The 16,222-nt window shown below is 51.2% G+C and overlaps 1 protein-coding gene across 1 annotated transcript in view; it reads right to left on the bottom strand.

Annotated features, from left to right (window-relative positions):
* PTGFRN (prostaglandin F2 receptor inhibitor) overlaps nucleotides 1-15,431 on the bottom strand; it is a 78,118-nt gene extending 62,687 nt beyond the window's left edge. The window contains exon 1 of the mRNA XM_055312145.1: nucleotides 15,248-15,431. Coding sequence (XP_055168120.1) covers nucleotides 15,248-15,296 — 49 coding nt within the window. The 5' untranslated portion in view covers nucleotides 15,297-15,431. The remainder of the gene's footprint in view (nucleotides 1-15,247) is intronic.
* Between the last annotated feature and the right edge of the window lie 791 nt (nucleotides 15,432-16,222).

The raw sequence follows: 16,222 nt of genomic DNA, 5'->3' as shown, positions 1-16,222 counted from the left end.
GCCATCCTCTTCCCCACCCCACTCTGCATGGCTCCCAGGTCCCTCTGCAGGCCTCCACCTGTCCACCCGTGCTTCAGGAGGGCTGACTAGTGCTTCTCTTCTGATCCTCCAGGTCCCCTTTTCCAAGCTGTCACTTCCCCAGCTCCTCCTGTAATTGTGTAAAGATTAATCCCTCTAACACACGCCTTCTCCCATTCTATTTAGGGGGGCTCTCCTTCCCTGATGGAACCCTAACGGACACAGTACACCAAGTATTGAGCAGACCGCTTTGCCCTCAAGGACTCAGTAATTGACAGAAACCACCTTACATTGATAGCACTGCTTTATAGTCTGCAAATCCTGTTCACATGATTGAATACTCAACCTTGAGAGGATTAAATAAGGAAACTGAGGTTCAGAGAAGTCAGGTGACCAAAGGACAGGTGCAAAAACCGCTTTGCAGCAGGCCACACTGAAGAAGAACCAAAATAACTCAATACTCATGCAATGACTGGAACGATTCTCTGTCCGGGGACCAGAGGCAGAAAAGGCCTATCTATCCACAAGGATTACTCTAGAGCGTTCTATCAAATTAACAGCGCTCGCAGACCAGGCACTGCCCAGCATCCGTCACTACTCAACCATTTTCAATTCTCCCCATGTTCGAACTAGTCAATGTTGTCTGCCAAGTTCTGTGGGAACACCTGGTCCTCCTTTCAGCCTCTAGTAAAGAGAATGGGGCTTCCTATTGGATTTAAACTTGCATGTGGATATGAAAGGCACCTACGGTAGTAGCTGAAATTCTCCTCCACTCCCTACGGTGAGCAGCTTTGTCCTCTCTCCCCATTTTACTATTTCTGGTATCCTTTTCCTGCTTTTCCTTTGCCTTGTCCACCCTTCTTCCACCACAAAGCCTTCAGGCCCACCCTTGACATCTCTAGGCATGTTGCCAGATGCCGTGGGTGGTGTGGCAGTCTCTGCCCAGCTTCCCCACTGAGGCCCAGTGATGAATAGTGTGGTAATCTGCCTTGGACAGAAGACTCTGGCTCCCTCAATCCGATTTTTCACTCCTCCACTCAGCAGTTCTTTATTGCACACCTAGTATGTGCTGAACCACATCACCAGGGAAGGTGATGAGCCAGTACCTTGCCCAGTATCAGAGCTGAGGAGAGGGAACAGGGTGGCAGCTATGCAGAAAGGCCAGGAAGAGATGAGTTCTCCAACAGTGGGAATCTTAAAATACAAGTAACCAAAGGACCTGAGGGGCTTAAAGCATTCTAGGGAAGACAGAACCAGGAAGTAAAAAAAGAAAACAAACAACCAGACAAACCAGACAAATTCCCCCATGACATCAGGCTTAAACTCCTCCAGGTAACATTCAAAGTGCTTCCCAATCTCATGCCTTTCTCTCCAGTCCCAGCTCATTCCCTCTGAAGAACCTGCAAGGCAACCCTCCAGTCCAACCACAAAGGGTTTTCTTCCTTCATGCAAGACCAGCACGCTCTTATAAATAGGTATAGGTTCACTTTTTACCCATTTTCTTCCTTCTGCCTAAAACAAAGAGCCCAGCCCTTCTCAGCCAGACAAAACCCCACTGATAAACAAGACTCAGTGGGCTCATGAGTCCACCCTGCGGAAGCCTTTCCTGATCCTCCCCTGCCTTGGTCCCCAGCCAGAGCTCTGAATGTGTCTGCTGAGGGTCAACTTGGCTCAGCCACTGCTAGCAGCCTGTTTGCTTATCTGCCTCCCTCATGGGACTGGGAGCCCCAGATCATTCCCAGCTCATCACCACGTTCCCAGCCCAGCAACATGCCTGGTGACAGAATGATGGTCATCATGCCGATCTCAAGGAACTTCTGCAAACTGGAATCTTAGAAACCAATCTTTGGATCATTGTCTAGTAAATCAATGGGAGTTACTTAATCTCATGTATATCAGAAATGACCCCGGATCGGATTCCTGGGTGGCTCAGCGGTTTGGCGCCTGCCTTCAGCCTGGGGCGTGGTCCTAGAGTCCCAGGATCGAGTCCTGAGTCGGGCTCCTTGTATGGAGCCTGCTTCTCCCTCTGCCTGTGCCTCTGCCTCTGGCTCTCTCTCTCTCTCTAGGTCTCTCATGAATAAGTAGATAAAATCTTAAAAAAAAAAAAAAAAAGGAAAGAAAGAAAGAAATTACTCCTGATCATTTTCTTTTCTTTCTTTCTTAAGATTTTATTTATTAGAGAGAGGGAGAGTGAAAGAGAGAGAGTGCGCATGCAAGTGAGGAGAGGAGCAGAGAGAGAAGCAGACTCCCTGCTGAGCAGGGAGCCTATCATGGGGCTCAATTCCAGGACCCCGAGATCATGACCTGAGCCGAAGGCTGACGCTCAACTAATCTGGAGTCCCCTGATCAATCATTTTCAAAAAAGCTGTTTGCTAAGCTCATCACAGAAAGTGAAGCACACATGGCTAGAGCAACCGTAACACACAGTAGCAGTCAAGAGATCTCAGAGTGAAAAAAAAAAAAAAAAAAGAGATCTCAGAGTGGGGACTTCAGCCCCTTGGGATGTGAAACACAAATCACAATATTCCAAATCCCAAGTTCTGATGATCAGTTTTATTACCACTCTTCTTTGGGGCTAGAGAAGCCAACGTATTCGGGTGCTTCGGAACCTTGTAGAAGGTTCTCACTCTGGACAAGGCACCGAAGCCTAAAAAAATGCATAGACAGGTACAGAGGAGACACAGGTAGTAATACAAACAGGCAGAGAGGATTAGGTCAGTCATTTTACCTTGTCTGTAAAGAGCACCTCTGTCTGAACTGGCCTCCAATACTCTCCCTTTTCTCCAAACTTTCAACATTTTTTTGACTCTAGCCATCCTGGACACTTCTTCAATGCCACCTCTCTTCCTGTGCATGTATCACACCTCCACATCTAGACAGGCAGCTACAGGAGTCACAGGACTGTGTCTACGTCCTCAAGTGCCCAGAGCTTGAGAATCATGTCTGGCACAGGGTAGATGGTAAGTAGGAGTCTCGAAGGAGGCAGACAGAAAGACAAGGCACCTGCCACGGGCAGCTCTACTGCCCCTGCCCTCAGCCATGACCAGAGCTGGCTGTTGGCCAGTGATGACAAGCAGTCAGGTCTGCGGCTGGGACTAATGCAGCTGCGAGACACTTGAAGCCTGCCCTGCAAGGAAAGAAGTCTGTTTCTCCATGCTGCAGACAACCAAGACGAAGCCCAGAAAGGGAGGAGATGCCAGTTTGGGATGGGGGAAATTGTGTCGACACCACAAAGGGAGAAAGGGGTGGAGGGAATGTGGAGACAGTAATGAGAAACTATGAGTCGTTTGTCCTCCACACATGCTGCCAAGGAAGAAACATGGAGAAACTCTCACAAGGAAGAATGAAGACTTGTCCATCCTTTTGTATTCATGGCGGGGGGGGGCGGGGGGGACACTCTCTTTTCTCCTACTCTGCTCCCCAATGCTCGATTCTAGAAATGGAGTCACAAGCCATTCTCTCAGGAATAGTGGAGTAACAAAAAAAAAAAAAAAAAAGCTAGCAAGGACACATGGATAACCTCTGCCTCCTTTGCATCTCAAGATTTCATATGTGCATTTCACACAGGTGTCTTATGTCACAGGCAGCACAGATGCCATATGTACATGCATACTGCTCTACAGATGTTTTCTAAGCGCACAAATTAATCACTCACGGACTTGAACTCCTGGATACTCAGATAAATGAAAATGGACTCTGTCCTGTTTTCATGGCTGGAATGAGACAAATACCCCTCCTAATAAAAAGATCATTATCAACTGATGGCTGCGCTCTGAAGGAAGTGGCTCAATGAGCACCTGCGAAAAAGGAATGTGTTCTGGGCCACCTTGCCCTGGATCTGAATGTGTCATCCTCTCTGGGGCAGCGAAGCTGGACCTGGGCTCCAAAGGATCAAACAGATGGAATTAATTCCAAGACGACATATCAACAAAAGGGGAGTGCTCCATACCTAGATTATGTGGTCGTTTCCAAGGGCATGGAGTGAGGGTCACCTGGGAAAACATCAAGAGGAGTCCTCAAAACCTGACTGTGTGTTCCTTTCTTCACACTGCTCTCTGTTTTGAGGCTCAGGTGCCCTCAACGAACATGCTGGACAGAACACAGAGCTTGCCTTAGCACTGCTGTTTCCTCAGGACCAAACTTTCACCCAGGTCTGTAATGACTCCCGTGGGTCCTCAGGCTGCAAATGGAGCTACCTCTGTGACACTGCAGAGGTGTGCTGACAAAGCCCACCTCCTCCGGTTACCCACAAGCCAGGTACAAAATGACACTTTCTGGGACTTGTACTGATGTCCTGAATGCAGCTTATTGGTGGGATAAACTGTTATTGAAGTGGAACTCTGAACAGACCGCATGATTGCATAAACCTGGTTTCCACAGAAAGGGATCTAAAATTCCCCATCTTTCCTCTAAAACTTATCTGTGGCTCTTATCAGGTGTTAGGCCTTTGAAGAAACACTCTGATCAACTACCTAAGGGTACTATCGGTGATTGTTTTGTGAGCCATTATCCTTGTAGGAAACAATCCCAAATAGAATTATGGCCTGACTTATCACCTTAATTTAGCAGGCTACTTCCTGTAGGCCCCAGCAGACCTCACCGGCCTTGTGCATGCAGGCTCTGAGCTGCTCTGTGGGTGCTGACAATGCTGCCAACACCTTTCAGGGTGACTTTGCTCACATTCTGCTTCTCCGCCAACCTCCCCTCCTAAGAGTTTAATATCCATGTCCCCTGAGGTCTCTCTTACTGTTCCAGTTTAAGTCAGTTAGTTCCCAGTTGGAATGCCAACCTGCGCACGCCGATCATCTCCCACCTCTAAGAAATGGCACTGGTCATTTTCCACCTGAAATGCTCTGCACTGCATTTCACACGGCTTTCGAGTCCCACCTGCTCCGTGGAGCCTTTCCATAATAACAGCTCCTGGCCTTGCTTCTGCCCCTGATTCTGACAGCCCCATATGCACAGCTATCTAATGATTCAACCACTTCGATGTTTGAAAAACACCAACAATCAATTCTGTTATAATGGATTCGGTCTCCAGGTTGGCCCCATTTCCTAATTCCTTTGCCATCTCCCAGGGTCAGAAAAACAGTACACAGTCCCTAAATGCTGCTGAGGTCCTAAAAATTAAGATCACAAGAAAGAGCAGAAATGTCTTATATTGTAGAATAGGGTGGTGCTTGGGCACAAATGATTTATTCACAACCATATTCACTTTGCCTAACCTAAGCACCCACCAAGTGCCCGGCTCTGGGCAAGGCACTACGGCCTGAACTTGAAACTTACTGGATGAATTTCTCAATCGAAGATGATGGACTATAATGTCTTCTAATAAATAAGAAAACACTTGGACATGCCAGCCTTCGAAAAATGGAAAAATGAATAGCTGTGCCAAAAGTGGTTTTTTTTTTTCGTTTTGTTTTTTGTTTTAAGTCCTCACTGCAATCTAAGCAAAGCAGCAGCAACACTGGACAGACACCAAATCGGCTAATACTCTGCTTTGAGGACATCCTAGGGGACAGTGCGTTTATGATGCACAATGCACCCCTTCACCTCCGAGATTGTGCAAGCCAGCCAGCCACTTTTAACATCTGCGAGAACTCACTCCCTAGAAGGCTCTCCGTAAGCCTGAGAAATCTTCACATCCAAGATGAGTGAGAGAGAACACCACTAGGTCAGCAGCAAGAGTTCCGTCCCAAAGTAGCCAGGCTGCAGCAAAGACCAAGGCCAGAAACACAGCTCCCTAGCAACAACATGGAGGTTACACCCTTTTAGCTAGTGTTGCAGCCCAAATCACTTCTACCTGCCCCTTCAGACTGAGAGAATGAAAAGGAAGAAAGTCCCCAAACGTGAGGAACACATTTCTCAGCCAATTAAGGCTATTGATTGGAAACGTCTGAATTTCGACTCTCCCATCCTTTAGGAAAGTGGAAAATCCAAACTAGTGTCAATATTTGGACACATTTTAAGATGTCTTTGTCTCTTCTGTGTGGAGAGTATTCGGAAAAGGAGAGCCTGAGCAGCAAAACCATGTGCCAGGCTCTCCCCTAGACTTGAAGGCTAAAGGGGGAAGAAAACACAAGTCACCTTTCTGAGGACTGAGACTTGATTATTTTAACCCCAACTTACTTCCGGCTGATTCCCTCAAACAAAACTTGCCCCCCCTCCCCCCGGCGAAAAAAATTAGTAATAAGAAAAAGTCTGCCATCTAGAAATGCCAGTTGCTTTCTCTGTTTCTGCAACTGCTCCCAGAGGTCCATCTAAGGTTGCAGAGAGCCTGGTGGTCGGACACCTTCATAACCTGAAGAACCGCCAGAAAAGATGGCCTGTTTCCCAGCAAGGGAAGAGGATCTGGAAGGAGAAAGTAGTTGCCAATATGGGACAAAACAACAAAGTATTCCCAGAGCCCTCTGAGGCACCAGCCAACCCTCTGTGGAGAGGTGGCAGGCAGGTGAGAGGTGAGAGGGGCACGCTGCAGAGAGGTGAGTCCTGGGGAAGATGCTCTAGGAGCCAGGGACGCCAGGGCTGGACCAAGCAGCCTATACGGCCACTAGTGGGGCTCAGCATGGACTTGAGGAGTTCTGGAGGTGGAAAGGGGCCTTCCAGGTCAACTAGCCCAGGCCCCACTTGACTTAGGCTAAGGGCTAATCAGCAGCTTGTCCAAAGTCACAAAGCTAGTGAGTGGAAGGTCAAGGGCCAGAATCTACGCCTCCTGTTTTAAAAGACAAGGAAACAAATGTTATCACATTTTGGCTAATTGTATCAATCCCGCTCTTATGTTTTGTTTTCAACCACATGCTTGACTCTGAGCATCTGTACTGATGGGGAGATGCAGAACAGCACACTGTGGTCCTGCGTCCAGACTCTGGAGCCAGGCCTGGGGGTCTGAATCCCAGCAGCTCTGTCAGGTACTATAACCTTGAGCAAGTTATTTCATGTCTCTGCAACTCAGTGTTCTCATCTATCAAATGGGGGTAATAACCACCTACCTCATGGGTTATGAAGCCCTCCTAAATGAGTTCCCATATGCTAAGTGCAGTGCCTGGCACAAAAGAAGGGCTATGTAAAAAACAGGAAGAAACTTCTTGGGGAGGAAATAACCCCCATATTGGTTTCTCCCCAGCCCTGAGTTCATCTTAGTCTCAGGTTATTGCCTTTTCCCTACAACACCAGAACATAATGCATCTAAAACTTTACACCACCGTCTCTGCATCCACCCAGGCCCAACCCAGTCAGTCACGAGAGGTAAATTGGCCAAAATGCCCAGAGAGGTAAAAACTGGCCAAGTGTCTATATTGGCTACTGCCCGCTCAGCCTACTGCCCCCTCAGATTTCCACTTCCGAGACCATAGATTCAGAAGTTACCTCTTTGGAGCCTCACCTCCTACCTTCCCAAACCACTCACTCCTGTGAGCCTTTGAATCTTTTTTACCCTCCAACCTTCTGCAATTCATCAGGGCTTCCAACCTCACTTACCTGCCTGTTCTAGCCATACTCCCTAGCTAACCTTCTCCATGACGGCTGTCACTAGCTCCCTACAGATTCCTGCATCCCTCATCCCATGGAGAGATCGATCATACCGTATCCCTCCCCTGCTTCCAGGCTGCCAAACTTGATGTAACAGTCATGAAACCAGGCCAATTGACGACATGACAGACCTACACTAATCCCATCCTTCATGGCCAACTAAACACCTGCCATGTGCCCATAGAGCCCTCCCCGGCCCACTTTCCTCTAGCTCTGACTCTGACCATGGCCTTTGCCTCAGAGTTCAACAAGGAAGCCGAGGCCACAAGATAACCTATATGATGAGCTCCCTTCCAGGCTAGGGCTTCTCGAACTTTAGTGGGCATTCAAATCCCCTAGGGATCTGGTTTAAATGCAATCTCCGATTCAGCAGATTGGACTGGGCCCTGAGATTCTCCCTGGGGCTGCCAATGCTGCTGGCCCCCAGACCCCACCTTGAGGAGCGAAGTCTGAGGGAATCACATAAAATGTAATGTTTGCATTGTTCTAGATACGTTCTTCTTAATCTTCCTGACAAACCTGCAAGAGATATCCATCTCATATTACAGATGCAGAAACTGAGGTTCAGAGAGGTTAAGAAGCCTGTCCAGGGCCGGAGGGCTGCTAGAGGGCAGATTCCAAAGCCTGAGGCCTACTTTTCCTCTATGTAAGGGATTTCCAAGAGCAGAAACCATTTTAGAAAAGCACATGGAATGGCTTATTTGTAACATGAAATCTTCTTAGCTGATGAGGAGGAGATAAAGATGGGTTATGAAACGGCCACAGAGTCCCTGTGCTGGAGATTCCACTAACAGCTGAAGGCCTAAAAGCAGCTATTGAAAGTAGGTTAATTCCACCAATCAACATGGAAGAAGACATCCAGGAGAGCAGGGGGAGAACTTTCCACTTGTGCAGAAACTGAAAGGGAACACACAGAGAACCTCTAACTGGCATGCCTGGGAACTCTGTGGCCATTCTTTGGGCTAAAAAGGTTGAAAGCAGAGCTGAGACCATGTTTCCCACACGGTACTGCTCCCAGCATATTCGCCCTCCACCTGGCCCTTCCCTCCTCTCTGGGAGATGACCGGGCACTCTGACCTTCAAGGCCAGGGGTACCCTGGGAACACCCCCCACTTCCCCACCTTCCCTGAGTGCAGACCCACAGTCCTCCCCAGCCTGGGCCTCCCCATAGGCATGCTGGAGGCCCCGAGTGCTGTTCAAGTCCCTGCACCCCAAGCTACTCCCCTCACAGTGCTCTCCTATTGGGGACCACTTGAAAAGGTGGATTGTGGCATCTGCTATGGCTCTGCTCACGCCTCCACGTCAGTGAATGCTGCCTCTTCCTTCACTGTTGAGTTAGACACACAATCTCTCAAGCCAGGGCTCCTCTTCCTCTTGATCTTCCCGCATTTTCGGCAGCATCTGACCAATCCCTTTTAAGGAGTCTCCTTAAACCTTCTCTGCTGGCTTTTGACAGAGTGCTCTCCTGGACCTTCCTCTGTCCCTGACTACGCCTCCTTTCCTCTCCTTTCCTCTTCTTTCCTGGTCCTGCCCCCTCACTGCAGCCATTCCCAAGAACTTGCCCTTGACCCTCACCTCAGTCATCCAGGTGCCACGCTTTGGGGTGATACCACCCACCACAGATCTGTGCAGCAACCTGTCCCACCCAGGATCGTCCACCTGAGTCAGCTCAGTTCACTGAGGAATCAGCACTCAGAATAGTGCCTGGGCTGCATACTCTTGGGGGTCACTGAATGAATAAATGACCTCCTTGCCAGGTCACTGGGTTGCTCAACTTCCGTCCGCAAACAGCTCATCCCCAGGCCAGGCCAGGCCTAATAGGCTGTGATTCACCAGGTAAAAGAGATAACTAGCAATCTCCATCAGATCAGAGCACACACAGGAAGTGATAATATCCATATGACTCTCTTCAGTAAACAGGGCTTCTGGTTTAGAGGCAGCTCTTACCTCTAAGCTCCAGGAGCTGAGGGCCTCAGCATCATGACACAGCTACCCTATCAGGCCCACAGGCTGCCAAATTCTGGTCCAGTCCAGCTCTGAGTAAGGACAAAGAAGAGCCACTGTCAGGATGTTATTGGCTTGGTGTCACTTTTAAGGCCCGAGAGGTAACCCAATGGGTCTGTACACTGCTTCTGGTTCATCAGGATTCAAAGGTAGCACCCATTCTGAAACATGCCCTGAACCCTTAAACATAATTCTGTTCTTCACGGTGCTAAGCAAAATTCATCCTCGACAGAGCAACACTAGCCAGTGTTTCCCGATTCCCCTGAAATACCCTTAGTGATGTAAATGCTCACATTCCAGCTGCTTATAAAGGTGCGAAGCAGGATGCAATTAAGGTCTCAGAACATCATACTTAAACTTGAATCATGCTGCTTAGCGACTCCATAATCTCACACGAACACTTAGCGAGTATTGTGGAGAAACCAGCATTCACAGAACACAAACGTGTACACAGTGTCGTTATCTCCAGTCTACTGGAAATCACATCGCTGGCCCACAACAGTATTCACTACTGCGTCTAATTCTGTTGCTTTGCAAAGACTGTACAGTTGGTGTGGAGGAAAAATATTCCAAGATCTGAAAACCACTAACTGTGCCAACTGCAGCACTTCGCCTTTTCCAGAAGATAAATTATGAAGAATTTTTGCCAGTTCAAGTTATTTTCCCAAAGCAGAAAGTCGAATGGCCTTGCTACCCTGCCTTTAAGAAACCGATGCAATTAAACTGAATAGCTCTGAACTGCCCTGACAGCTTCCCCCCAACTTCATTTGATAAAGTGAGACACAGACACACGGTGACAGACAAGCACACACCTTATTTAACTGCCAGACACGGCGCCGATATGAAAATGTACATTCAATCTACAGGGTAAAAATCCGCTCAGCAGCTCATCACTGAAACAAAATAGCCATATAAATGCCGACCAGCCCCACTGCCTTGTAAGGAACGATCACTGACAACTACGGTCCCTATTCAGCAGGCTAATAAGAATAATTATAGCCAGGGCAGGCATTAATCAGCTTGGCAGATACAGGAATTCTGTTAACAAGGCTAAAATGAGTGCCAAGGAATCTCTGAAGGCCACAACACTTCAAAGACCGTTAAGCTGGATGGATTCACTAGGGTTCCTCCTGCCAGCCTTCCCCCTCCTTCAGTCCTTTCTGGAGGAAGCTGCCTTTTGGTCCCAATTCTCTGAGCAGGCGTGGTGACCTGAGAGGGGTTGCAGTCACCACATCTGGGAGGTGGTTCTTGGTCCAGCCCCTCCAGGAACCGCATCTGGACTGTACTCACCCCCCCCGCCCCTCACCCTCCTATTTTCAACTGTGCTCTGGCCGTCAAAACACGACCACCCTTTTCTGCAGAAACTAGTCTCAAGCAACGCACAGTGTAAGGTTATGGCGAACATTAGTCAATGTTTTTTCCTTAGTACAGGCAGAATGGAATCCCGTGACCAAATCCTGGCTCTGCCACGGAACAGCTGTACGACTCTGGGCACGTGATTTAACTTTTCCAGGTGTCACCTTCCTCATGTGCAGTATGGAGAAAAGTGCAGCACCTTTCTCAAAGTGTTGTAAGGATTAAATAAGAGAAATCAAATAAAACCTGATGTTCAAGATTTACTATCTAAATGGCAACCATCATTACTCCATTTGGTACAGAGGCCTCTGCAGAAACTAAGAGAACAGAACAAACAGGACATTGAGCATATGAACACGTGCACGTTATAGGAGTGGCTTAGCCTGGGCAGTGGAGGATGTGCACATTTTCTTTTCACCTTACATCCTTTGCAACTGACACAGAGACTGCTAGCTCTCCCCTCAAATCCGTTCTTTTCTTCCACAGCCGGGGTGCTCTGAGGCTGCCAGGCTACTTTGCATTTCTCGGCTTCCCTTGCAGCTAGTGTGACGAGACTATGTTTTCTTGAATGGAATGTGAACAGAAATGATGCATGCCCCTTCCATGCCTGGCCTGTGAAACCTCCATGCATTCTCCTCCACGCTGTTTCCCCCTTATGGAGCTGGAGAGGGGATGAGGACAACTGAAGTGATCTTAGATGGGTGGAAAACAGGGGAGCTGCCATCAGCCTGGGAGCCAAAATGGCTCCAAGGAGCAGGGATACCACAGAAGCTTTTCATCTGAAGCATCCCCTTGGCACTGTTATGAAAGACACTTTCATTGTTTGAACAGTTATGCTTTGAGCCTCTTTCTTTGTTAAAGCAGCTTGGCCTACCTAATTAATAGAAAACTCTTCTTATTTGAATTTGAAAATATAGATGTAGTGCTTTTGTCATTTAAAGCGATTTCAATGGATTCGAAAGAATATTTTTTAAGACACAAATGAAGAGAATATCTTAATCCCTCCCCATGATCCTCCTACCTTTCACTCTCTAATTCATGCTGCATTCTAGTGAGGACTGGCCTCCTCAAGCACATCAGTGTGTTGTGTCAATCTCACCCTGAGAGCTTTTAACGGCCACCTATTACCCACAGGTAAAGGGATATACAGATGTATTCATTCGGTCAGCCAACATTTACCAAATACCTACTATGTGCCAGACACCCAACTAAACAGGACGGATATCCTGCCCCTGGTGATATAATCAGGGTGGGGATTTAGACCAGAAACAGACAATTATACACAGTGAGATAAGTAAGTGACATGACAGGAAAAGTGCAGGCAGCACTCCCAAAACCAATGTATCCACCCCCCATGGCCCAGACTTCTCAGCCCTGCACGAAAAGCCTACCCCAAATCCCTTTCCAGCAGGCTCTCCCATTACAACCTCCCCCCTCCCATCTCCTGTGCCATGGAACTTACAAGCCCTTCCTGAATAAACTGAGCACTTTCACTCATCCACACTTTAATGCCCTTCCACAAGTGTGCATTTCCTGGAATGCTCTTCTACCCTTTCTTTCAAGATTCTAATTATCCTCAAGGCTCAGCTCAAATGTCACCTCTTCAGCAAAATCAACCCCAAGTCAAAATTCATCATCCTCCTCCCTGCTTCCTACCAGCACTTGGTTTCTCTGTCAGGTATTTCATTTGGTCTTGGTATTTAGCTGTTTTATTTACTATCTGACCATCCACCTGCACCAACCACTCAGGGAGACATTTGTCTGGGACGTTCTGTGGACTCTCACGGGGATTCAAGAAATGCTGTATGGAATGGATGGACAAGACGGGTCAGGCACAGGCAACGGAAGTGAAAACCTGCTCCAGGAAGCTGAGTGGGTTCTGATGGGATCACTGAGAGGCAGACTTAGGAAAATTTCACGGAGGAAGCGAACTTTCGGGGAAAAGAAAATACACAGGTGAGAAGAAAGAAGCAGGAGGGATGCTCCCAGATCATGCAAAAGGGAAAGGCCAGAACATTCACACAATGAAACTTAGAATGAAGTGTTTGATTCGGAGGGAAGCAAACACAAGGGGCAGCAGAAATGTCCTTGGAAGAAAAACCATAAATAACCAACAAGCAAAGTTGGGACTCCCCCTCCCCCAAACTGATCCTTCTGGAAAATGATGAACTAAGAAGGGAGGCTGGAAGGAAAGGTCAACCAGGGAGATGTTAGAAGTTATCTGTGGGGAGCTATAGCTATAGAAACAGGAAGAATGGGAAGACTTGAGTCTGTGCTGGCGGAAAAGCCACGAAATTGAGGGACTGTGTGAATGTGGAGGTCAGAAAGAACGGTGGCGGCAAGATTATGCCCAGGATGCAAGACAAGAGGAAAGATGAGCTTGTGTATCAACATATTAAGTTTCAGGAGCCAGTACAACATGGAGGGCTTCCCAGAGGTCACAAAGAAGCCACACCGAGTGAATGCTGAGGGCAGAGCCATCATCTGGAACACCAAGTTTGAGAGCTGTTAGGTGGAAAGGCACTGGCTGGTGACACCTCAGATATTCCTGTTAACATGAAGCAGTTAACATAAAATGCCCAGCCACTGCAGGATACCCTGGTGCACATATAACCAAGACCTGTCCAGGCTTTCCCACTTCTATTTTGGCTTTTGCCCATCTCTCTTTGCCCTTTCTCCCTTTTTCTCCCTCATTCATAGCTACTCAAGGGCATTTGTTTCAAATTTCTACATGGGCCCACCAACTGGGCCGGCACGTGGGTTGTATACTGCACAACTCTAGGGGGTCATTCCCATCGGCTACAAACTAAATAGCAGCTCCTAGAGTTGTGCGGTGCACAATCTGTGCAACCATGGGCGACGGCCTGGTTTGACCCAGACACATCAGCCAATTAATGGGCATGAACTATCACAGCAAACAGAGAACTTCAAGGGTCCCAGGAGGAAAGGGAAAGCCCTACGAGACCATACAAGACATGCTACAAAACTAAGCGAAAGATCTGGAAGCTTCCTGCACATGGTTGCCACTAGAGCAATATGACTAGATGAGGTCTCTTGAGAAGTGAATTCCAGAAAACCCTTCAAAGACGAAGAAAGAAAACACGGTTGCAGCTAGAAAGGCGGGCCCATCAGCAGCAGGAGTCATAGGGGTTGAGACAACGTGGGCCCCGGTGTCAGCAGGATGGGGATGGCTGTGGAAGTCTTCCACTGGGACCCTCTGACTCTAAGTGCAAAGTAGTCGATTGCCCTGTGTGCAGCTGGGGCCTGGCTGGGACAAACAGCACACACCATGCCTTCTGCGAAAGATTCAGATCTGCCTTCCTCAGAGGCCTGGAAGGGAACTCCCTGGGCAGGTCACAGGACTCCTTCAGTTCTGGCTGACACAGACCAAAGGGATCCAAGAATATTAAAGAATATCAAAGCACTGGGGTCAGCCCTCCAGCACCTTACAAACATACGTATTTCTAGGGCTGATGGCTGCATCGTTATGTTAAATAACCATATTACCATAATCATGTGTATATACACGAAAATGGTGTCTGTGTGTATGGGGTAAAAGGAAAATGGAGAGGAAGAAAGAGGAAAAAAAAATCAAAAGATTCCTTGGGCGGGGGGAGGGGGAGGGTGCTGGGTCAAATCACCAGGAGGCACCCAGGCTTGGGGAGGGTGGAAGACAGGGGACCGTCCAGGGACGAAAAGTAACAGGTAGGAAAAGTTGGAGACGCCAAGGCCCCCGGGTCTTTGTGTGCAAATGTGCAGCCAGGCAGCTTGCAGGGGAGCTGAGGAAAGAGACTGAGGCAGAAAATCGAGCCACCGCCAACATGACGAAGGACGCACGCCGGTTTTTCCCCTGAGCGCTCTGGGCCGCCCCGTGACCTTCGGAGAAGGAAGTTGGCGGGTCGTGTCCCTTCCCTGGAAAGGCGACTCGGCGAGGGCCGGCGTGGGCCGGGGACCCTCCGGCCCGGCTCGGCCACCGCGGGGCACACGGCGGGCGCCCGCTTCCGCCCCCCGCTGCGGACGCGGCCCGGACCGCGGGCACCTTCTGGGCCCCGAGTTCAAGGTGAGCCGGGAGGCGGGCGGCCAACAGGTAGGGAGGGCGGCGGGAAGCGGCCACGGGCCACTCCCCCCGGCACAGGTGGGGCGAGGCGCGGCCTGGCGGGGCCCCCCGGCCGGATCGGCGCCCGGATGCCCGGCTGCCCGCGGCCCCCGCCGCCCCCGCCGCCCGCCGCCCCTCCCGGGAGCCGCCCCGCGCCCCCGCGCCCCCGCGCCCCAGGCCGCGCGCCGCAGCTGCGCCCGCCGACCCCCCGGCCCCGCCGGCCCCGCCGGCCCCGCGCGCACTCACCCAGCCACAGGAGCGCCAGCAGCAGCGGCCTCGGCGCCAGGCGCCCCATGCTCGCCCCCGCCGCCTCTCCGCCGCCGCCGCCGCCGCCGCCGCCAGCTCCGGCTGCTCCAGAGTCCGCGCTCCCCCGCCCGGGCCGCGCGCCTGCTCCGCTCTGCTCGCGAGCCGCGGAATCCCAGCGCCCGGCCGCCCGCGCGCCCCCCGCCCCGCGCGCCCCCCGCCCCCCGCGCCGCGCCGCCCCGCGCCGCCCCGCGCCGTCCGCGCGCCCGCCCGCCCCCGCGCGCCCCCGCGCGCCGCCCGCCGCCCGCCGCCCGCCCCCCTCCGGCCCGGACCCGGAGCCGGGCGCCGGAGCCGCCCCGCCGAGCCGACGCGCAGCCCCGACCGCTTCCCGAAAGCAGAAGGAAGAGCCGCCGCGCCCGCCCGCCCGCGCCTCCCACCCGGCGCTCTGCCAGCAACAAACACAAACTTTCCCAAGCCCCTCCCCGCTCCAGGTAACGGAGGCCGCGCCCGGCCCCCCGCTTAAAGGGGAGGAGGAGTCGGAGCCCTCCCCGCGCTGCCCCCGGGCCCCCGGGCCCCCGGGCCCCCGCCCCGCGACAAACTTTCCTCCGACCTTTAAAAGTTGGCCCGGGAAGGACGCGCCTGGAAACCCCGTGGCCCGAGCTCGGCTCCGGGACACCCCGCGCCCCCCCCCCCAGGCGCCCACGCGTGTCTGCTGGTCCCGCAGCTGCCTCCCCGCCGCGCGCCCGCGCGCCCCGGGCTCAGCGCCCCCTCTCCAGCCCCCGGGCGCCGGCTTGCATCTACCCAGGCGGGACAGTCCCAGAGAGGACAGGACCTTAAGGTCATGAGTTCCGACCTCCCCGCGCTACAGCGGCCTCGAGTGTTCAGGTGACCTACCCAAGGCTTCGCGGCCACGTGGCCAGAGCACAACCTACGTCTCCCCGGTTCTGCTCGCTGCCCTGCGGCTGGGGGGACCTCCCT

The sequence above is a fragment of the Nyctereutes procyonoides genome, unplaced genomic scaffold (assembly GCF_905146905.1).
Source record: "Nyctereutes procyonoides isolate TBG_1078 unplaced genomic scaffold, NYPRO_anot_genome, whole genome shotgun sequence".
NCBI lineage: Eukaryota > Metazoa > Chordata > Mammalia > Carnivora > Canidae > Nyctereutes > Nyctereutes procyonoides.
Note: the sequence above shows the minus strand (reverse complement) of the source record. Positions and strands in the feature narration are given on the sequence as shown.